The sequence below is a fragment of the Artibeus jamaicensis genome, unplaced genomic scaffold (assembly GCF_021234435.1).
Source record: "Artibeus jamaicensis isolate MK-2021 breed Jamaican fruit bat unplaced genomic scaffold, CSHL_Jam_final scaffold_1283, whole genome shotgun sequence".
NCBI lineage: Eukaryota > Metazoa > Chordata > Mammalia > Chiroptera > Phyllostomidae > Artibeus > Artibeus jamaicensis.
In genome coordinates, this window is record NW_026522028.1 from 4,146,635 (window position 1) to 4,171,142 (window position 24,508).

General features: G+C 39.4%; 1 protein-coding gene and 1 pseudogene across 3 annotated transcripts in view; one reads left to right on the forward strand and one right to left on the reverse strand.

Annotated features, from left to right (window-relative positions):
- DMD (dystrophin) overlaps window positions 1-24,508 on the forward strand; it is a 1,990,869-nt gene that overhangs the window by 503,208 nt on the left and 1,463,153 nt on the right. For all 3 annotated transcript variants that reach the window (XM_053655812.1, XM_037127036.2, XM_053655810.1), the window contains exon 9: window positions 857-988. In XM_053655812.1, coding sequence (XP_053511787.1) covers window positions 857-988 — 132 coding nt within the window. The remainder of the gene's footprint in view (window positions 1-856; window positions 989-24,508) is intronic.
- On the reverse strand, window positions 11,848-12,494 carry LOC119035641 (hypoxanthine-guanine phosphoribosyltransferase-like; annotated as a pseudogene).

Consider the following 24,508-nt stretch of genomic DNA (forward strand, 5'->3'; position numbering starts at 1 on the left):
TATATTTTATTTTCGTTGTGTAAAATGAAATAAAAGATAGGCTAATATACACATTGAATTTTTCCTCAACTAGAGCAGAGAGCAAAGAATTAGAGCAAGAACGAAGGCAAGTACTCTAGTGAATATTTTCTTATTTTTTAGTGGCAACCTGTTGATGTATTAGCACATTTTGATTGTTCCAGGTCACATTTTTGCTCACGTAAATTAGTTTAAACATTTGAAGTAAAAATTAAATGGAGACTACATACGAAAAAGATTTTGATTGTGTTATCGTACAGAATCCCATGGGATTCTTCCATTACATGACTTATTCTGGCTCCGAGTGGTGGACGTTTGGGGTTGTTTTCTTGTATTTTTCTGACATAAACAATGATGGAAAAGCTGTTAGCTGAATTTCTGCTCAAGGCGTGGAAATCGCTTAGGCCTAATTTTCTTACCCTACTGAGCTATATATTTAGTTTATGAACACTCCAGTCCTTTGCAGGGTATTGACCTGATGGATTCTGGTGGTGTTTGCTTTGGGTTCAGAGGAAATTGCTTTCGGATGCCTGTTTCTGCCCGATTGAAGAGCACCACCCCCTACTTGTGCCCTGGTTGTGTCAGGATGGAACCCTTATGGTTAAATCCCACCCTCCTGTCTGCCCTGATTAGCTGCCCTGCAACATGACACTGAACACCACGATGCTTGGAACGCACCCATTCCTAATAGTGCTCTGTAGGTGTTTACCATTAAACTTCTCATCTCACTGTTTCCATCTAATGTTGGTTATTCTAGGTCTGGGCAAGCCATCTTTTCAGGGCTACTGATGATGTCTCCTCCTCCTCTCTGTCCCCCTCCCCCAATCCCTTTCTGCAGATCACGGTCAGTCTAGCACAGGGCTATGAACGAACTCCTGCTTCTCCTAAGCCTCGGTTCAAGAGCTATGCCTACACACAGGCTGCTTATGTCGCCACCTCCGACCCCACCCGGAGCCCAGTTCCTTCACAGGTCTGTCACCATTTACTCTCTGCTCTACCCATCAAAGAGTTTCTGCATCCCAGTAGAAGTCAGTGCTCACACAGGATGCCTTTTTGTTATTGTGACTTCTGTAGGGTTTTTTGTTTTTTTGCTTTGTTATTTTTTCAAATTTTCAGTAGGAGGTATACCTTGACATAGAAGAAGGTATTAGTTTCAGGAGTACACCATGGTCATTCAATATATACCTGAGGATGTGCCATAGGTTTAATATGTGTGGATTCTTCGTGAATAGGGAGTCTCACGGTAGTGATTTGTACTTTCTTACGCAATTGCCTGTTACAAAGGCTACCAATGGTTATAAACAATCATTAAGCTCGGGAAAGGCTTATACATGTAACTTGTGAAAGAATCGGGGAAATGGATGACATTTATTAAACTATTTGGGGAGATTTGCTAGATATGGGATATGTTAAGGAAATATATACTCGATATAGATGCCTTTATTATATTTTCGTTCTCTAGAAATACCCATTCCTATTTTATTTAAAAAATATAACTGCAACCTTCTTCACATGGCCTCTTAAATTGGCTAATTTAAACTTACATAATAAGCTCGGTAGTATTTATACCAAAAAAATCACATGGCAACCGGGTCCTGGACGATGTGCTTTTTAACACTTTCCACACAAGGAATCTTCTCTGTGGAGTTTTCCACCATTGCAGCATTGAAGAAAACCTGCAAGTACAAGAAATTATAGCCTTGTACATGTCAGGGCATGAAAATGACACGGGCTGGAATTGCTAGATTTCCTAGAATTTCTTTTGAAAAGAAAACTTTATTTATTTTGCTGAGGAGAACAACTTGAAAAGTTCTTATGGAAGTGACTTTTATCAAAAGTATACTAGGAATGTGAATTTACAAATTATAGACCTGCACCTCTTGGCACGAGAAAGTATACATTTCTAGAGACTCATTGATTTTAAGATAGTGGTTGAGTTTAATCAGTGGTTTATTTGGCGCAGTTAAATGATACATGAGGCTGAAAATTGTTACCCCTGAAAGATTCCCACAGGGAAACATTTGAAGCTCAGTTATGCCCTATATCCTTGGCCACTTTCCTTGCAAAGCTCAACAAAGGAGACTAGGTGAGAAAATTCGTGGGACTCAACCTTATCTTCTGTTAAATTCCCACCCACATTTTCACAAAACTCATCGTATACAGTTGAACAAGAAACTTAATATGCTTTCTCATTATCAGTAAATAAATATAATTCTGCCACACATCACTGTTTACTATAAGCAGTGTGTCCACATTACATGAACTAATAAAATGCTTGTAATCCTTATAGAGGTGAGAGGTGCTATTTTACGTCCGTTTTAAGTTCATGGCCATCCTCCCTTTTCTTTTCCTGCCCTTCCCTACCCTCCTTACTCTCCTTGACTCTCTAGGCTCTTGTTAGCACCATCTTCCTGTCGAAACCTCCAAGACTTGAAGAATAATGGTGCACATCCTAAAATAAAGGAGCATAAGCCAAGACAAAGCAATAAGTTTTTCCGCCCTCATTATCACTTTATTGAGCTGTCTTTTCCAGAAGGTTTTCTCCAGTGCCTATTCTGGCAGCACATTTTTACCTCATTACCACCTCATTAAGGCATTGCTCAGGTATGACTCCTTAATGAAGTAATTATAAATGAACTTCATTTTGCTCAGCTCCTTTTTTTCCCTGTACCTTTATCTAAATTCTACAAAATATATAAGATAGCATAAAATATTCAACAAATTCACTTCATATGTTTCAGTGAACATAAGCTATGGAAATGAACCTGATGTTCCGTTTTAGAAAAGAAAAGGCATGATTCCAATGAATGGGGAGTGACATTTCCTGCCAGCTTCTGAAGGTGGTACGTCAGAAGATAATGTGACACACAGTTAGGTTGGATTCAGTTTAAGTCTTAATTATTTACTAAGAAAAAAGATTTTGAAAAATTTCTCGGAGAGGCTGAGCCTGTACAGCCGCCTGCAGGTTGTCCGAGATCCACTTCAAAAGAACTTCAGACAGATTGAATTGAATTCCTCTGTCAGGGGTGTCCAACCTTTTGGCGTCTCTGGGCCACACCGGAAGAAGAAGAATTGTCTTGGGCCACATGTTAAAATGCAAAAATACTAATGAAAACAAGCAAACAAACATCTCATCATGGTTTAAGTAAATGAGCGATTTTGTGCTGGGCCACATTCAGAGCCATTCTGAGCTGCATGTGGGCTGTGGGCCGCGGGTTGGACTCCCACTGTGCTTAGAGGGTTCCATTGCAGTGATTACTTAATGCTTCACAAGGAAGGGCGAAGGTTTCATAATGGGGAAGATAGCCATGCAGGTGACTATCTCCTATGGAAAAGAAAATCCATTCATTATCTTAAAAACTCCCAATATCTTAGCAACATCAATTATTCCAGTTTGACTGAAACTTGGAAAGTCTCATTTGCACTCATCGAAGTGTGTGAACCTGTTGAGGTGAGGCCGCCTGAGCAACCTTGTGATCCCTGCCTATACGTGAGTTTTTCTAACAATTTACCGAGAAGTGATACTACGCTCTGCAAACCCCTACTTTTCCCTCATTGCATCACTTAACTGCCACTCAGTCCTTTTGATAGTTATACTTCACTTGCATTTTTATGACTTCGATCATGCATCTCATTCTACTACCAAAATGTACATCAAACCCCCCCCCCCCAATCACCTTTTCCCCTTCCGTTTCTGCGTCCCCTGGAGCCTCACCCTGCCCAAAAGCAGTGTCGACCCTCAGACCTGCGTGCCTGGCTCTCTGCAGACACGCCACTCCCCTTATCCTGTTAATGCCTTGTTCTGTGCCTCTTTCTTTCACTTACCGCCTTCCGTAGCCCATGTTTCGCTCATTCATTCATTTATTCAAAATGTAATTATATTTAGTCACTAAATCAAGCGCCACCTTTTCAGCTCTCAGGTTTTCTGCCGTAACTGAAACTCTGTTCTCAAAGCCTCTAGACTCATCAGGTTCTTCTGCATCCCTGACCGTACCGCTTCCCAAATCTCTTGAGTTACAGCCACATTTCCAACTCATTGTCAGCTCTTTGATATGTATCTAGACCTTGATCTGCACCCATCTCTCAAACCTATAAATGTCTGCAAGTGAGTTTTGTTTCATTGCTCACAAACCTGATGCTTTTCCTCTTTGCTGTGCCAATGAGAACGTTACTCAGCCATCATCGAGACTTAAATGTCTGCCATGCTCTTTGGTCTCTATATTGATTTGATATTCAGTAATGGGACGTATGAAGTTAATTCTTTCTTCACAACATTTCTCTATTAAGTTGTGCCCCTGGATATTTGTACAGGCCCTCTGATTCATGCCTTCAATACCCGTCTTCTAGATTACAGAAATAGCTTTGCAGTCGATATCACTATCTCTATCTTAGAACCTCCTGTGAAGCAGATTAAATCGTATTGTTAATAGCTTTAATAATACCATTCCGAAAACTTTCTTCACTTCCTTCTGCCTTCATAACAAGTCTGCTCTCCTAAATTCCATTAGAAAGCTCTGTGATCTATGAACAATTTATACTTTCATGGGTGTTGCAAACTAGCCTGTCTCATGTTTTCTTCACTCCGCCCAAATTAAGTCACTTGTTTTCCTCCAAATGGCCAAGCAGTTTCCTGTTGTAGTTTTTATGGTTCTCTCAACCTAGAATGACTTCTGTCTCCTTTTCAGATTGGCCAACTTAATCCAAAATTCAAGGGCTAACCAGTCAGTAGCAGAGCCTGGATTCAAGTTCAGGTTTATCTAAGTCCAAGTTCATGTTCCTTATACTAATACTGAATTTTCTCTGCTATGATTCTTCTATATAGGATTACTCATACATGGATTCAGATTCATTTTTGCGATTATTTAACACTTCACCTACTATGTGCCAGGCATTATTATAGGATCAAATGCTATATCCACAAACAGACATACAGAATAATCCTTGCCCTAATGGAGGTGTATGCTGATGGGAGAGTCATAATATGATTAAGCTAAACAGTGTAGATAAGTAAAATAACATTGCCATTAATATGTAAGTAATCTGCATTAAGTAAGGTAAAATTTAGTAGTGAGTACCAGAAAGGAAAAATAAAAGATGAAAATGGAATATGCACAGAGAGATTAACATTTCAGTTTGAGTTGTCAGGAAGGAATCACTCAGAAGGTACATTTCGAGTAAAGACTGGAAATAGGGGTGAGTGTCTAGGGGAAGACAAACGCATTAGGAAGAGCACAGACAGTGCAAAAGCCCTGAATTGTGGAGATGCTTGGACTATTCAAGGAAAGTTATGAATGGAGGGGCACAGTACTAGGAGATGCTATCTCAACTGTAGTAGTGGACCCAATGACATAGGGTCTTGAAAGGAATGGTCACGACTTAGGTGTTTACTACCAGTGAGATGGAAAACAATCAGAGTAATGACAGAAGCTTGTATTATTTCATCATGGCTGCTGTGCAGCAAACACACAAAAGGGAACGAGGATGGATGCAAGGAAGCCAGTCAGAATGCAGTGGTCCAGGCAAGGTGAAACAGGTGCTTGGGGTGGGATTCTTTCTCTTCTCTTTCCCCGCAATTTTTCATTGTGGTCAAATACACATCACATCAACTTTACTAACCTAGTCGTTATCAGTGTATAGTTCAGTGGTATCATGTGCATCCACAAACTTGTGCAGTCGTCACCAGCCTCCATCTCCAGAATTCTTTCCATCTTGCAAACTGGAGACTCCGTGTCCATTAAACAGGAACTCTCCATGACTCCTGCCTTGCAGCCTCTGGCGAGATCACCACTTTACATTTTACTCTCTGTTTCTGAGTTTGGCTCTTCCTCTCCTGCAAGATTCCACATCTAACGAATCATGCAATATTTGTCTCTGTCTCTCTGTGTCTGGCATATTTCACTTAGCATATCGTTGCCCTCCAGGTTCATTCATGTTGTCATAAATGGCAGGATTTCCCTTTTGAAAGGCTGAATAATATCCTGTTGGATGTTTGTCCATTTTCTTCATCCATTCGTCCATACATGGACATCTAGATTGTTTCTGTGTCCTGGCTGCTGTGAATGATGCTGCAGTGAACACGGGGGTGCAGACAGTTCATTGAGGTACTGTTTGCATTTCCTCTGGATTATCTACCAGAAAGGAAGATGGCTGGATCATATGGCAGTTCTGTTTGTTTTTTTTTAATCATCATCTGAGGATATGCTCATCGATTTTAGAGAGGGAGAGAGAGAGACAGATAGACATAGATATCAATCTGAGAAACATCTATAGGCTGCCTCCCCTCTGACTAGGGGTTGTGTCTGCAACATTGTGATGTAAAGGATGATGCTACAACCAACTGAACCACATGGCTAGGGCTGGTAGTTCTATCTTTTAATTTTTGAGGAACCTCTGTACTGTTTTTCATATTGGGTTTATCAGTCAGCATGATGCATAGTGGTTGAATTCTGGATATATTTCAGACAACCTACAGGATTTGCTAATGCAATGTGGAACATGTGTTTGCTGTATCCTTTGAGAATATTTCATTGTGTTTTAGGTTATTTTTCATTGAATTTATTGGGGTGACATTGGTTAATAAAATTACATAGTTTTAAGGTGTACTCTTCTATAGTTCATCATCTGTATATTGTATTGTGTGTTCACCACCCCAAGTCAAGTGTCCTTCCACCACCATTTATCCCCGCCTTACCCTCTCCTACCTCCCTGACCCCCTTCTCCTGCCAGTCTCCAAACTGTTGTCTGTGTCCATGAGTCTTTTTTTTTCCTTTGCTTCATCCCTTCACCCTTCTCATCCAGTCCCTAACCCCTTCCCTCTGACAGCTGTCAGTCTGTTCTCTCTTTCAATATTTAATTGTGCCTTAAAAAGCCAAAGAGGATGGATAAAACTTCTAGGTGGTATTAAGCATCAATCATAAGTAAACTAGTAGCTTATGAAATACACATGAAACCCATGAGTTATATTCAGCTGATGAGGAAGCAAATAGCCTGTGAGACATAGGCAGAGGTCAAAATGTATGCTAAGTATAGATAATAACTTAACCCACTACACATATTATAAATAGATGGAATAAATAATGGAGTGCACGTGAGTGTTATTTATGACTAGAAAGAGAAGAAAAGACCAAATCAGAAGGTATGATCCTGTCACCTCTGAGCTGACAGCTACATCATTCCTGAACTGGCCACCCAGGAAGGATACCATGGTCTCATTATGGTCTCCTGGATGCTGTACATAAGAAATGCAAATGAATTCCATAGCTTTTCAGTACACTAACTGATGAGCTACAGCTAGAGGTCAGGTATACTTGTCCCTGCATCTCTGCAGCACAGCAAATGCACACGGCAGTATCCGCCACCTTCTGTCTGTTGGGCCCTTGCTCAGGTATCACCTCTGCTTCTGTCCACATCATCAGTGGGGAAGGCTGACGTGGCGAAGCATAGGAACACTGTACAACCCAAGATTTAGACAGCGTATCCTTCCTACTGTCTGACCTTACCCTAATTGTGTTACCTTCCTGGCTGTTTCACCTTGCATCTTGCCATAGCTTTAAAATGATTTATTTATTTTTTAAATTTGCTGGGATGACATCAGTTAATATAATATTAGATGAGTTTCAGGTGTAACATCCTTATAATATGACATCCATATATTCAATTGTGTGCCCACCACCCAAAGTCTAATCCCCTTCCATCACCGTATACCTGACCCCCTTTACCCTCTCTCTTTCTCCCCCCACCCCTTTGTCCTGTGGTAACCACCATTCTATTGTCTGTATCTATGAGTTTGTTTTATTTGTTGTGTTCATTGTTGCTTTTTGTTTCATATCTCTCATGTGAGTGAAATCATACAGTAAATAATGGGATTTGACCATATTCATTTGGTTGGTGAGTCTTTGTGTTTCATGACCTCTGAGATGGTATAGTGGCAGCAGAATTGAGGCCACCATTCATCAAGTTCATGCTCCATATGGTATAGTAGGTGTGAATTCAGAAAGAATTCAAGCAACCAAGGATTATTATTACAGTACAATATTTTTGTGTATGTGTGGGATGCCCATCCTGCGGAACTCCCCTGGCCACCGTGGATGAGAATAAGTCATCCTGGACACAATCTGTTGTTCTGATGGTGATTTCCTCTAGTGGAGAATGCCCAAAGCCCTTCTCCAAAACAGCTTTTACTGGGATCGGTATGCGCAGGGGTCTATAGTCTGCATGCAGAGTTCATCAGTCAATGTCTACAGGCCATAATTACAGAAAACAGATATTATCTATAGATAACAATTGAGGAAAGACAGAGATCTGCCTCAGGTCAGGGTCTATTAGATGTTTTGATGCCAGAAGGTCATTAAGGCGTGATTCATGCATGGGATTAGGAGTTTACTCCCTTATGCTTTGAATTTAAACATCTGGTTTATATCAACAGGGCTATACAAAGCAAAGCAAGCTTCAAAGGATACAATGTATTCTTCAGACCTGATTTCCCATGGGAACCCTCGGTGCTAGCATCAGTTCATGCCTGCCTCCTGCATTCCTAGTTTTCCCGTCAAGTCTTATAGGCCTCTTCCAAGGCCTAGCGTGCATGGGGCTACAGTCTCTGATATCACACAAAATGGTCCCCAACAGTTTTTGGCTTAAGCAATTGGAAGAATGTGAGTTTCCAATGATTCAGATAGGATAGGCTGCGGGAGGAGTGGGTTTGGGAGTAAGTTTAGGAGCTCAGTTCTGAACGTGTTAATGTTGAGATGCTTATGAGTTATTAATATATGTAAATCTGGGGTATCTAAGATTAGAGTTGAAGATAAGTAATTTGGAAGTCATCAGCAACATAGATGGGATTCCAACTCATTGATCTGGATGAGACCACGTGGGAAAAAAGTACAGGTAGATGAGAGACCTCAAGACTAGCAATGAGAAGCAATCAGCAAAAGGGACAAAATGGATGACCAGAATGATGAGAGGAAAAAGGAGGAGGGTGTGGTATTTTGGAAACTTGTAGAAGACAGTGTTTCAGTGAGAGGAGTGTTTAACAGCATTAAATGTTAGTGATTAGGTCAAGTCACGTGGGGATTGAAAACCAGTCAGTGAAATGCCAGCAGGTAGGGTCCCTGGGAAATCCTGATACATGGCAGTTATTACAGTGGAATTACTAATAACACCGCAGTTCAATCTCAAACCTGTCCTATTTTGGCCAGTAACTTAATATCCTCTTTTTCTAGCTAATATTCGCTTTGATCAGAAAAATGTCAGTGGAGTGCATGATTTTCTGGTTGGTGTCAATGATTGGCATGGGCTCTAGAAAGAATAAAAGTGAAAGAAGCTACGCTGAATAGTTTATGTCCATATGGATGAAAGTGTATTTCTCTTGGATTAACCTCACCTGCTAACTGCTAATGAGTCTCTATACTAGACTCCTCTTGCTCCTGTGACAAATAACCACAAATTTGATGCCTTAAAGCAACAGACTTATTATCTTATAATTCAGAAGTTCAACCTGAGCTTCACTGGGCTAAAATCAAAGCATCAGCAGGACTGCTTTTTTTCTAGAGGCTTGAGGGTAGGTCTCATTTTCTCCCCCTGCCCCCAGCTTTTAGAGGCTTCACTCTTTCTTTGGCTCATGCCCCCCTTCCATTTTCAAAGATAGCAAGGCAAATTGAGTCCTCTCATGTCACATCACTCTGACCTACTCTTCTGCCTCTGTCTTCCACTTATGAGGACTCATGATTACATTGGGAGCACATGGATAATGTAGGAAATTCTACCTATTTTAAGGTGACCTGATTAGCCAACTTCATTGCATCTGCAACCTTAATTTATCATTGTCACGTAATGTGACATATTCATAGGTGCCAGGGATTAGGACATGTACATCTTTAGGGGCTGGGGGTTTTTTTTTTCGTTTTTTTTTAAAAAGCATTTTTTAAAAGATTTTATTTATTTAATTTTAGACCAAGGGGAAGGGAGGGAGAAAGAGAAGGAGAAAAACATCACTGTGTGGCTGCCTCTCAAGCGCCCCCTACTGGAGACCTGGCCTGCAACTGAGGCATGTGCTCTGAGTGGGAATGAAACCAGTGACCCTTTGGTTCGCAGGCTGGCGCTCAGTCCACTGAGCCACACCAGCCAGGCAGGACTGTTTTTCATCTTAAAGCTGTCAAATACCGTGGGATGCAAATTTGAGGAAGGTACCCATTACCTGCATGCTAACAATAGGACTGGTTTCATGTGGCGTTTTCTTGGTGCCCCAAAGTATCAGATTGCCCATTTCCTCCTTTGTTGACTGCAACACGAGCCTCTTCCTTCTTCCAGGGACATTCTGAAACCACCCTTATCCTGGAATTGGTGTAGCAGATAAAGAAACCAACAAGCCAACAAAACATGCCTTTATTTCTGCCTATAAGGCCTTGTTGATCTTTGTGTTATTGCACAGCTTAGGGTGCAGGTCCCACATTCCTTCGATAAACATGTTGAGCCCCAAATCATGTCCTCTAACAGCTCAGAGTAAAGGAGTCAGGCTCTGGAACGTTACCCATACTTGGCTTATGCTCTTGTAATTTTGTAAGAATACAAGAGAATCTTAAACCTAGTAATCTTGCCAGAGCAAAAACTGGCACCTCTCTTCCTTACCTAACATTTGCAGTTTTTAAAAGGCATCTCATTCGTCCCATTCAGTAAAGCTATGGAATCATTTTATGACACCCGTATTTTAAAGTAGGAGAAATTTATGGGATAAGGGGTTTGTGTCAACAGTGAGGAACTGGCAGAACTGGACTCAAACCAGGTGCTGGGACTTCTAGTACACTTTTGATGTTTCACATTTTGAAACTGCCAGCCAGATCAGCCAGCGGGCATGATCCTTTCTCATTGCCATTCTCCTTAGTCTTCTAATATTTGCAAGTACTAAAAAGCATTTGTGGGGGAAAAATGTTTTTTCTCTTCTTCTTCTTTGTCTGATGAATAATAGTTGTCAACCTCCTGGGAGAATGCTTACCATGGGACAGGTAAATATTACTTATGCATTTGTGAAATAAGCAGCTGAACATCTTAAACAGAGAAACCGAACTTTAAGCATATAGAAACACTATAGAGAAGCATCCTCCATATTATAAAAAAAATCTATAAAATATCGCAAAAGTAATAATTATATCAAGCAGTAAAATGAGCTCTTGTAATGCCAAAGAGGTAAAACAGAAAAACTGTATTATAGGTCCTCAACATAATTAAAGTGGGAATTCAGAAAAACAGATTTAGCCCTGGCTGGTGTGGCTCAGTGGATTGAGTACTGGACTGTGAAGCAGAGGGTCGCTGGTTCAATTCCCAGTCAGGGCACATGCCTGGGTTGTGGGCCAGGTTCCCTGGTGTGGGGAGCACAAGAGGCAGCCACACACTGATGTTTCTCTCTCTGTCTTTCTCGCTCTCTGCGCTTCTGTCTAAAAATAAATAAATGAAATCTTTTAAAAAATTATTTAAAAAAATAGACTTATCTTTAATTTTTTTCTTTTAAAGAAACAGCCTTCATTTTAAGGATTTTTATATTGAAGAATTCAAAAGGTGGTAAAGTTTTTAAAAATTTATTGAAGTTAAATTATTTGTATTAAAAAAGAGATTTTTCATTCACATGTCAAATAACAATTCACCCAAAGGGAACGGATGGTCTTTAAGCTCATAGTGCAGATAAAGAGCTCAAGAGTGCAGCAACCGACATGTCTAAAATATAAAACATAAAATTCTTAGAAGATACATGCAACAAGCTCAGAATGAGGACATCTGATAACTGTACGGGTGATTTCAATAGGATTCCAGGTGTTTCCAGACTCATCTTGAACTCTCATCTTAGGCTTTGTATTTTGCTCTTCCAGTTTCACTAATAACAAAAACATGATGTAAATCCCTGAGGTACCCATTCTAGTCAAGGGCATATCCTACAACAGACTCGTCTGGAATTTCAAATCCAACAAAGTCTGGTGTATACGTACCCAACACTTCCAGGGGTCCTTTGTACCAGCAAGCTTGTGACCTTCACCAGATTGTACCGTTTGACCAAGGAAAGCAAGGTTCACATTGTTTGGCCCGTGTCAGTTACATCTTCAACACTCACGACATTCTTTCCAGTTAAAGTTGAGAGGTCATCTCTACCAATTGTGTCCCCTGTCAATCGATCATTATAGTAGCTCTTCAGTCTGATAAAATCTGCAGTCATAGGAATGGATCTGTCACTATTTCTGTTCAGGGCTTTGATGTAATCTAGCAGGTCAGCAAAGAATGTATAGCCCCTGTTGAGTGTGAAGGGGGGCTACAGTGTGATGGCCTCCCCTCTCCTTCATCAGATCTCAAGCAATCTGTTCAGTCCTGTCCGTAATTAGTCCATGGGAAATAAACACCTTTTCCAAAACCTCAGTGTAATGCTTAGGTACACAGAATAAATGCAGGTCATGACCTCGTTCATCATCACCAGTCGTGACACTGGGCCTGCGGATCATGGTAACTGAGCCAGCAGGCACACCAAATGAAGGCAGTCTGAGGAAGAAGAAGCTGCCGCCACCCAAAAAGTGGGCAGAGGCACAGCAGGAGGAAGGGCCGTGCCAGAAAACATAGCAGTCTTATCTCTTTAAATATTTTACATGATAAATATAATGTTTGGGGTTAGGCAGAGATACAGTAGGTAACAATGTAGAACAAGAAATGGCATTTAGGTATTCACCGATGGGAAGAAATGAGAAGGAAGCCCCCTTCTTACAGAGTATACTCATGCCCTCAATGTTTGTGTCTTAGTCATTGTGTCTAACTGATAATGAGTTTCTGTATTAGTCTCCTCTTGCTGCTGTGACAAATAACCACAAATGTAATTCCTTAAAACAACACAGATTTATTATCTTGCAGTTCAGAAGTACAACCTGAGCCTCCCTGGGCTAAAATCAGAGCATCAGCAGGGCTGCCTTCCTTCTGGAGGCTGGAGGGGAGATTACATCGCATCCCATAGCAATTCATGCTTCTCAGAGCTTCAACCCAACCCCTGAAGTGGTTGTTTTACAGTTTTATCTACATAAGGACTGGGAGTTCCCACACTCAGATGCGTTACCGTAACCTCAAGTTCAATATATTTAAAGCTGACCTCCTCTTTGCCCACGGGGCCAGGGGTCTCTTTTGATCTTTTCTCCCATCCAAGTTTGAGCCCTCTAGTCCTCTGAAGCCTTCTCCTTGAACTCACTCGTACACAACTGGTTCTCAGTATCTACCCATTGCCACTATGGATCACTTCTAGCACCCCTTCCTTCCTGTCTGTTGGCCTGGATTTCAAGACCTCTGCTCTGGCAAACCTCGTCAGTGTATTTATGACTCTCCTTTACACAGTTCCTCTTACATGTGGATCTTTCCTTATAACAAGCTTGCAAAATATGCCATTCAATCAGTCTGCTCCCTTTGTCTTGCCCTGGCCTCTTGCTCCTTCCTTTCACAATTACATGCCCACCTGCACATGCTCCACAGCCACACAAGGATTCTCTGTAATAACAATTTGCCTTATATTAAATGGCATTTTTCAGGAGATGGACGATCACTGGAAGGAAGCAGTCTCATAAAAAGTTATTTATTTTTATTGTTATTTTTTAAATAATTTATTTACTTTTAGAGAGAGGAGAAGGGAAGGAGAAAGAGAGGGAGAGAAACATCAATGTGTGATTACCTCTTGCACACCCCCTACTGGGGACCTGGTCCACAAACCAGGCCTGTGCCCTGACTGAGAATCAAACCGGCAACACGTTGGTTGGCAAACCTGCGCTCAATCCACTGAGCCACACCAGCCAGGGCAAAAGTTATTTTTTAAAATTTTACATATTTTTACTATAAGATATGCATGGGCAGGATTGAAAAATAAAAAGGATGAGTCAATTAAAATAAACGTGCCACCTGGTGTTTGTGTGTGTGTCTGTGTGTAGAATTTCAAGTATTTGCATGTATTTCTTGTTATTGAAGGAGAGTTAGCATTTTCACACGTGCATAAGAATCAGTAGGATTTCCTTTTCTGGGAAGTTATCATATGGTTCCCATTTTTTAAAAATCAATTAGCTTAGTATCTTTGCTTATCAGTTTGCAGGCGTCATTTATATATTAAATGCATTAGCCATTTATTTGTGACATGGAATACAAATAATTTCCATGCTTTGTTCCTTGCTTTGTCTGGAGTATTTTTCTACTTTAAAACATTATTTTATGTTGCCGAGAATTATTTAATCCTTTATGGCTTTTTTTTGGTGGTGTTCGTGGGGGAGGTTATAATTATAAAGGGCTCTGCTATGGAAAGGGTGCTTTGAAAAGACTCTGCCATGGCTGCTTCTGGTCCCGATTTTAAACTTTGATCTTACTAAAGCTGTGCAAGTCTCGAAGTTGAGAATACTTTAATCTTTTCCCCAGAAGCTACTCAGTTGTTGAAACCGTCTATTGATTCATGCATATTTATTGTAATCTAAATGTATGTCTCTTTTAAGGATGGGGAAGCATTTTGTAGAAGCTCTGTAGCATATTTTTGCTTCCATTTTATTGGATAGGTTCATGTCATACCTAAACCAATAAGCGGAAACCAATCAAAAGACAGCCAAATGGGACAGGGTGATTCCTGAATTAAACAAGATTCTATTAGGAATTAGAGAAGAAAACAGATGTTGAGCAGGCAGCCAACAGTTATTTCAACTATCCCAGGGCTTGATGGAATTTGTGTCTAAGGCCAGAAATTTCACCATTCCCCGGAAAGGAGTTGAGAGAAACTGAGAAATGCACTTGATGCTCCAAAATCAGGAAAACTTTCATTTTTAAAGCCCCCAAATGAAAGCACATTTACTCAGAGATGCACCAGTCCTTGAGAAGGAATGTACTAGTTGGCCAAGGAGGAGAGAGCCCAAGATTTGGCATCTGAGAGACTGACATTGACATTCTGCCATTTTCTAGCTATGTGGCCCTGAAAGAGTTTCCAGGTCTCAGTTTCTTCTTGTGTGTTATGATGGCTATATCTAACTCATACAACTGCTAGGGATGATTAAGTAAGGTGAATTATATAAAGAACATTCTGTGGTATAGACTCATTGCAGGTTCTTAAAAATGAATGCCAATATCAGGGTCCTTCCTTCCTTCCTTCCTTCCTTCCTTCCTTCCTTCCTTCCTTCCTTCCTTCCTTCCTTCCTTCCTTCCTTTCTTTCTTTCTTTCTTTCTTTCTTTCTTTCTTTCTTTCTTTCTTTCTTTCTTTCTTTCTTTCTAGAGAGAGGGGAAGGGAAGGAGTAAGAGTGGGAGAGAAACATCAATGTGTGGTTGCCTCTCATGTGTCCCCTAGTGGGAACCTGGCCTGCAACCCAGGCATGTGCCCTGACTGGGAATCGAACCAGCGACCCTTTGCTTCACAGGCCTGTGCTCAATCCGCTGAGCTACATCAGCCAGGTCAGGATTATTTTTTTAAATGCATCAGCAGTTAGGTGAAATTCTGTGCTCTGATCTGAGAGCCTTATGAGAATTTTTATCAGTTCTCCTATGAGAAGGTATACCCTGACTTAGAAACTGATTTATAAGTAAACTTTTGAATGATAAACTGTAGAGTTTGAAAACTTCCTGAGCTCATATACTGGATAAGGATTCAAAGGAAACGATACACTTTCTCACTTTCATGTTGCTAAGAAAGAATCTTGGAACCACGTCAGGTGGAATATAGCTATGCTTCCTTCTAAACCTAAAAAAGCACTGGTAGGCGGTTTTAGGCCCAGTCTTTCTGTGTAGGAAGGAGATAGGGCAAGGAGATTCCTCCCACTCTGCCATCAATCCCTCCCAATACAACTTGTCTCCCAACACAATTTATCCCTCCCACTGAATGCAGATTATACAGAAAACAGAGGATGCAAAGCTAGCCAGTGGGAAGTATTCCTTAGATGAAAAGCCCCATTGATCTGCTTTGTGGAAGCCTTTATACTTTCTGATGTGATTGAGCATTCGACCCAGGAACAGCATTGTCAGGTTTGAGCTTAGCTCTAAAGATTGATGCCTAGAAAATCTTTCCAAACAGAGTTTTGAAAGTGGAAGGCGTGTTAGAAAAAAATACAGGTACTAGTATTACTTTGAACAAACACACGCTTACCCTTCAATATATTAGCTATAAAATGGAAAAAGGGGAAAAAGAACCCTGGCTAAGTAACATCGTCTGAAGCATTTTAGGAGTTTTCAATGTCAGGTACACAGTTTTCTTTTATTGAGAGTCAGATTTTTTAGTCAGACATCCTGAAACTAGAGGTGTCCCTTGTATTCACTTACCCAGTCTGTATGTATTGAGCACAGACTTTATACCAGAACTCCTCTAGTTCCATAAAGTCTTTCAGTGAACAAGATGAAAATGCTGCTAGCTTTTACTTATTTTGTAGGTTAGAAAAGAGACCAAAATATTTTGAAAATACAGGGTAAAAAGACTATAAAGTGTTTTAAACCAAGGGCCAAAATTTTAGACGTAATGGGAATGTTACGTTCAAGGACCATTCTGTAGCTAAAAGTTTTTGTTGAGCCTTTTCTTGAGCTGAACACTGGTGGACAAGGGAAAGCTGATCTAGTTCAAATTTCAGCCATACTATTTTAGTAACTCTCTATTGGACCTGAATATACGTTTTCTCTCTATGACTCAGTTTTCTCATTTCTAAAATGCAGATAATTTCTGCTTTACATAGTGGCTGAAATAATTGACACAGTATGTAGGTGAAAGATCCTCATACACAACTGGCACTAAATAAGTGTTTAAGGGTGAAGAAATGTTCATAATCAGGCCAACTTTCCTGCATTTTATTATGGTTATAAATTCTGACATGAATTTAAAGTAATCAAAATCCAAAAGTGTAGAATAGAAGTCCATCATAATCTTTGGCAAAGATACTTGGAGTTTCTCTAAAGAATTGTAGTTTAACCAATAATGCTGGAAACTGACTTTTCCCATCTGCGTCTTGATAGCAGAGGTAGGTCCAGAGGTGCAGCAGTGGGAGATAAAAAACATGGAGTCAGTTTCTGCAAAACAAGGGTCTCTGACAGTTCTTAGTTGCTTCATGTTCATTACTGTTTATGGGGTATGGTGGATTTATAAAGGTGGAAAGAATTATTGGATGGAACTGAGCTAATCTACTTGTATAACTTTCTTGAAAAAGGTCAGATGGCTTCTTTGAAATCATTCATATAGTGTTTGGATTGGCTCATGTGGACTGGATATGGTATATCTTGTGTAGCTTAATTTTTGTCCTCATGAAGAGTCTTAATGCCAAATATTTATTTAAATACTTTTTTCCCAAATAAAACAAATCTTTGATGTAGCATGGTGTCATAAGGAAGTGAGTTGCAATAATAATTCATCATCTTATTTACTGTGTGATACAAATGTTTACCTCTTACCTCACCTGTGTATGCTAGAGTCCTGCTTATCCTATTCTGTTATTGCCATGTAGCAAATCACCTCAAAATTTAAGAGGTTATGCAAGTACTAGTCATTTTTGTCATTACCTCATGATTCTGGGGGCTGACTAGGACTCAGTTCACCCCAAAGGCTTGTTCACATCACATGTCTGGTGGTTAATATTGGAACTTTAGCCGGGGGAGTTGTCTGGAGCACCTACCTGTGACCTCTTCATGTAATTATGGTCAAAATGCTGCCTGGGTTCCACAGAGCAAGCGACCCAAAGGGTACCAAGCAGAAAGTATTGCCTTTTGTAGCTTAGTCTTGGAAGTCACATCGTGTAATTTGCTCCATCACCAGAGTTGCACTTATAGTCAAGGGCAGGGAGCATAAACCCAGCTCTTTTGTTTTTTAAGATTTTATTTATCTTCAGAGGGGAAGGGAAGGAGAAAGGGAGAGAAACATCAATGTATGGTTGCTTCTCATGCGTCCCCTGCAGGGAACTGGCTTGCAACCCAGGCATGTGCCCTGACTGGGAATCGAACCACAATCCTCTGGTTTGCAGGCCCACGCTCAATCCACTGAGCTATACCAGCCAGGGTGCATAAACCCAGCTCTTGATGGTGAAGTGTCATTGTTACTTTGTAATAAGAGTACACAGATATCTTATTGTATCAATCTCGAAAAATGCACTTGCCCGCAATTTACAAGATTCTCATGAGGGAAAGTGATCAGTTGAGAAAAATAGCTAGCATGGTGCCTTATAGGTGTTCCGTCATGAGTACTGTACTTATTGGAGGCTGCACTTGTTTTAAGAAAGCTTTTACAGATCTACTCAGGCTCTTGATTGACTAAGAAGTTGGAGAGTGCCTTTGCCCTTAAGTATAGAATAAGTTCCGCAGTGGTGATCAATTGCTTCCTAACCCACGGGAAATTTCAAATGCACTTGGAAAGAATTTATATGTGTATTCAGTGTGAGCAGTATTAAGTAGATGGAGTACTCTCCATCCTTTTCATTTTATCCATGAAGGAACTGAAGTCCAGGGATATTACACCATTTAACTAAGGTCACAGAATAGAAATGATGGATATGGGGCCTGATATCCAGAAGTTTGATGCATATGATTTCTGCCCTAGGGTTGTAAATATTTCAAGCAAATTCATCATGTTTTCCCATTTTCTGTAGAGTAAGCTCTAGTTTCTACATTCATTCAGTGATTTGCTTTCCTGGTTTTCATTCATTTTTATTGTTTATTATAGTCTGTTTTCAGAAAGCATTTTACTATTTTAATAATTATTTCTTGAATAAAGTTATCAACCCTATTTTTAATGAAACCATATTCAAGGTGTGGTAGCATGAAAATGAAGATGGATAATAACCTGGATTGGTAACTTATTTTATAGGGATGTACAGGGTCCGGCAGAAGTAACGCCTGCTTGAGTGTGGTTGGTAGGCTAATAATTTGGGTGTAATAACTTATAGTTTTAATTTGAACATTTCACCTAAAATGTCTGATGGCATGCTTGAGTGTGATATGGTTACATTACAGAATGACATGCCTATGATTTTTGTAATAGAAGATTTTCTCATAAGAAGGGGTGTTATTTGTGCTGCACCCTGTATTTCTTAAACTGTGTAGTTAGCAGATACCTACGTATAATAATCCCTGCTACAGAATTCTGAATTCTGTCAAAATGTATCCTTACGTACTAGTTTGTAGTCTTTGGCAAGGAATAATATTAGTGCAAAAATGGAATAATGCTGTTATTCAGTGAAAATTTCTTACTAAACTTACAAAGCAACATAGGTAAATGTGTGGTAAATATGGGGTGAATCCTACATACTCAAGGCTCAAGTCTACTGGCAAATGTTTTATTTTAACTTAAACGCTACTCCCTTAAGCCTTTAAAGAAAAAGATAAAATTCTTTCTAAGGGGTATCATTTTGAGTGGTAATTAATGTAGAGTTATTGTGAAACCAATACGCCGCCATCAGTGCTTATATGAAGTATTTTGGGTGATGGCGAACTTACAATAAGAATGAAGACATCATTTTTTTGTAAAACTAGGAAAATGTGATAAACCCTTGGGGAAAAGCTGTCTTTGACGGAATTAATGCTACTTGACAGTCTCGTTATGTGAGCCCTTAATTCCAGATCATCTGTCTGCTGATTCAGTTACAGAAAGTCATGTTCCTCTTTTACCTATATCAAATCCTGATTTGGAAGACTAGCATTTCAAATCATTATTTCTGTTAGTTTAGTTCTTCCTGGTGTAACGATGCCTATGCTGAGAGCTATATATAACAATAGGAGCCCTTCACAATAAAATTTACCTCAAGTGACCATTTATAAACATGTTTTTTAGGTTTCTCTGGGATCTCTGGTTGAATGAAAACCTTAGCACATTTTATCTTCATTATAACATGTCCCAAGGAAATTTTTGGCTGGAAGATTAGCATGATAAAAAGAGGACTTTAATTAGAAGTTTCTATATTGTGGGTCAGACTGCTAAATCCAGCGGCAATTATCTGCTTCCTGAGCTATGTAGGTCTCTTTCGGAAACATTAAAATTTACTTTATAATAGCTCAAAAAGTCATTTCAAGTGGAATTGGGGATCATTAATGGAATTAGAAATAAGATGTGCCCATGGATGCTTCTCCTTCTATTTCATCATTTAGATTTCACGTGAGCCAGACGATTAAAGGCTCTTTACCTATTTGGTACCTCAAATAGTTCAGGAATGAGCATGCCAGAAGCACTGTAGTATCACCATTCATTTACCAATTGCTCCTTGCCCACTGGATCCTAGAAGCCAGGAATCAGTGTGAAAGAGTATTTATTAAGCTCTTAAAAACCTTGCTATTTCTATTGCTTCATATTCTCTGATTATAGTAATTATTTATTGAGTGGGTAAAGGTATTTAGTAAGGCAATTCTAGTTGTTTCATGTATTGGTTGGAATTTATAGATGAAACATCATAAAGACAGTTAAAGGTCAAATAATGAACTAAATTTTTCCTTCTTTATTATTTTGTTGCTGCTGTAAGGGTTTTCTGAAACGTGTGTTTTTATCTTTTCATGCACCTTACTGTGTCTAGCCTCAAAATGTAATGTTATGTTTTAATAAACAGTAATTTGTCCATTATGGGAATGAAATTTCAAAAGATAATCACCTATATTTGTGTCTCACTAATATATAAATTACAAGTCAAATTTAAATTATTTCATTTGTTTTAAATATATAAAATTTCTTACTTCTTTTATACCTGATGTCTTAGGCTGTTTTATTCTTAAATCAGGGGTGTCAAACTCATTTTCACTGGGGGTCACATCAGCCTTGCAGTTGCCTTCAAAGGGCTGAATGTGATTTTAGGACTGTATGAATGTAACTACTCCTTAACAGTTACATGAAAGCTCGGTGCTGCCGTTGGGTAGAAACAAGGTGCCAGGCTGGATAAAACAAGGTGGAGGGCCTGGCCCGTGGGACTTGCCCCGTATGTCTTAAATGATGCTTTTCCTTGGGCCATCTTATACTAATTTCTTCTACAGTAAATCAGGCTATGTAATACCATATTTCACTGCAGGGTAATTTTACTGGAGTGAGGGTGGTGGGATGATGTGATATCATATATAGGATCGCATCAGAAGTTTCCTATAAGGCCTGAACTCCCTTTTAAAGGTGGCCAGTGATGAGACGTTGTCATCTGTCATCATTGGAATGTCACTGTTGTTATGTTTGATGTAAATAAAATATTCCTTGAAAAATGTTAAAGTACCAGAATAAGCAGACACACACAGAGACAGCCCTTAAGGTCACAGGCTTTCCTCAGTGTGTCCGCACCCCTTCCTGTACACCCTCAAGCACTCAACATCTTGCCCTGCAGATTGATTACCAGAGGCCAGTACTGGAAAGTAGAATAGCATGAAAAAACTTAATTTCATGGGCATTATCTTTTTTTTTTCTGTAATCAGCTACTGTATATTTTATTTTGGCTCTTGTGTTTTTGGTGGGTTTTCTGCTCTGGAGGTGTATGTGCTAATGAAACGTTTTCCTCATTTCACGTATGCACGCTAATTAGCAGTGTGAGCAGTAGTGCCTCCCGTGCTGCACTCCCAGTGTTTTTTGAAATGTTTGCTTAAAGTGGAATTTAAAGTTCACTTATGATTGTATACAATCCACAGAGGAGTCCATTTGTTAATTAAAACACTTCTAATCATTACAAAAGAAAGTTAAAAGTCCAATGGTGAACTAGGAAATTGTTTGTAACATTTATAACACACAAAATTTTAGTGGCCTTCATGTGTAAATAACTCAGTAAATCAATAAGAAAAACCAAAACACCCCAATAGGAAAATCCCATTTGGGCCTTTGTTACATATCAGACCTGAATGTCCATTACTGTGGGATTGGTAGAACTGATGGTTGATATACATAGTAGAGTATCATGGAACACTTAAAATTCATGCTGTAGTGCTATTTTTAGTGCCACATTGTAAAGACAGCCCCGCTGTATGGTTAGTTAAAAGAGAAAGTTGCAAATAGTATATGTAATATAATTATATATCACATATACATAAATGAGCATTTCAATGTATATACTTGTTTATGCACATGTGCTATGTATATATGAGGTCTGTCCAGAAGGTATCCAGCCATGCACTATGAAAAATAGAGACATTTATTGAAGAAGATATAAGAAACATTATACATATGACAATTAGGACAATGACACCTCAGTCCCCTTCAAAGTAGGCATCTTGGGACCTCATACAGTTCTCCCAGTCACCATCAGCTGCCTTGTCATCTTCTCCTGAATCTCACTGATGGTCTAAAATCTCTTCCATTTCAAAGGTAATTTTAGTTTTGCGAAAAGCCAGAAGTTGCAGGGCACCAAATCTGGGCTGTAGTGGGGACTGAGTCACCTGGGTGATTTGATATTTTGCCAAAAAACTCTGCATGAGACATGAAACATGAACAAGTGTGTTGTTATGGTGAAAGTGCCAATCTCCACTTGCCCGTAGCTGCGCCTTCTGAGTCATCCCAATAGTTTCCACAGAGGATGTTCAAGCTTAATACAAAATTTGACGCAGATTCATTGCTCTACTGGCTCAATCATTTAAAATGCAACAGCCACACAGTACACATGCTTACTCAAGGGCATCTACCGCCCCCACTGACTACTACAGTAAAGTCATCATTGTTCATGCCTGCGTATTCTTGTTCACTCTCCTTGGCTGCCAGCTTACATTGATGTCACACAAATGATTCTCATTATATTAAGAATGGCTGGACTTTTTCCAGACAGACCTCATATACTACCAATAATACCAAATAGTTATATAGTGTATGTGTTTTGTTGTAAGTTAGATATATGGACTGTACATATCCACTTATGTACACACGTCCCTAGTCTAGTGCCTATAACTAGAATTCCAGATCATAGTACACACTATGGGTATATATACTCATGTAATTCTCACCCAGCCTTATTTGTAGTGATTCGTGGATCCCATTAGCTTTAGTAAAACATTGGAGAATTGAAGGTGATGGAAAGAAGCCAAAGAAAACAACTGGTGCATGTTTAATTTAGGTTGTTGTCTGTCATAGCCATTGCTTTCTTTTCTCTAAGTCCCTGGAAGAAGGAAGTAGCCATGCCTCTTGTGATACTATTCATGTGAAACCACACAAAGGATGACTGGGGAGGGAAGGATCACATGCTCAACCCAATTGTCTTTGGCAAAAGCAGCAGTCTATCCTGTGAAACTTTTTCTTGTTTCAAAACATTTCTGTGCAATGCAAAACTATTTATAGGCTACTTTGTTGCTGTTTTTCAAATTCCTTGTAGTTTACTGAGGTACATAACTTCTGATTTAATGATTGGCTTGGGTATGTAATGTGGCATAACATTTTGGCTTCTATGGTGCTAATATTTTTAATGGGAAACTTAAAAACTTGGTACCTGGAGTTTTACTGACTTGATTTTTAAGGAAATAAGTTGTTATTAATGGCCCTTGCAAAATTGAGACAGTAAGTCTAAATAGCCTGTAATAGATGAATAGTTAGATTCCATGCTTCATTCAGTAAACAATTACTGAGTAATTATTATATACTAGGAACTAGGCTAAAACTGCTCACTAAGATAACTTGATCCTGGTTTGGACAATTGCTAATATATCATAATATGCAGGGTAATGACTGCTGTTACAATTTATTAGTAGCTACTTACCAATATTTGTAAAATGTCATCTTTATCAGCAAGGGGACTCTCTATTCATTGTGGTCATTCAACAACCGAGCCCAGTGAAATAGCCACCATCCAGAGTATTTCCAGTTACTGTGAAAAGGGAAAGAGAGCTCTGGAATTTCCTTCTGCAGTTAAATACTGGTAATTGAATACTTAGACAGGAAATGATGTATGTAACCTCAGTTCATAACTCATTGGCCAAAACCAGTCACATGGCCTCATCCACTGACAGAATACTAGGAAGTAATATTCATATTACATGTGTCCAATGTGGAAAGCTGTCATAAGCATGGGCACTATTTATGACTTCTAAAATACATATGCAATGATTTGTAGAGATATCAAAAGACAAACCGAAATAGGAAATAACAACATGGCCATGCTCTCAAGAAACTGACTTAGTGATATTCTTCATATATAAAATATTAACTTACAAAGCCAAACAAAGTCATTTAACTTGCTAAAATTATTGGGGACCCATACATGCTTTTTGACTAGTATTCAACTTTCTAGTAGAAATATCAAAAATTGCAATAGAAAACTCTAGAAAATGATGATCTGCTTAAAGACTTCTTCCAACAGAGAGATCAAGATTGGTTGGAAAAGCGGATCAGCCATTGGACCCTTGATTCGCTAACCCGTTCACCGGCAGTGTGCAGAACCTCTATAGCTGTCCGAGACAACTTTTGGCTCCTGTGTAAACCTAAAATCCACAATCCTAATCTAGGATTCTTCTTGAACAGTGGTAACTATTATGGGGTGGATGACAATGAACCAAGTGTGGGGGATGCATGTATATGGCTACATTCTTGTCCTTCAGGAATTTACAAATTTAGGAAGCACAGAAT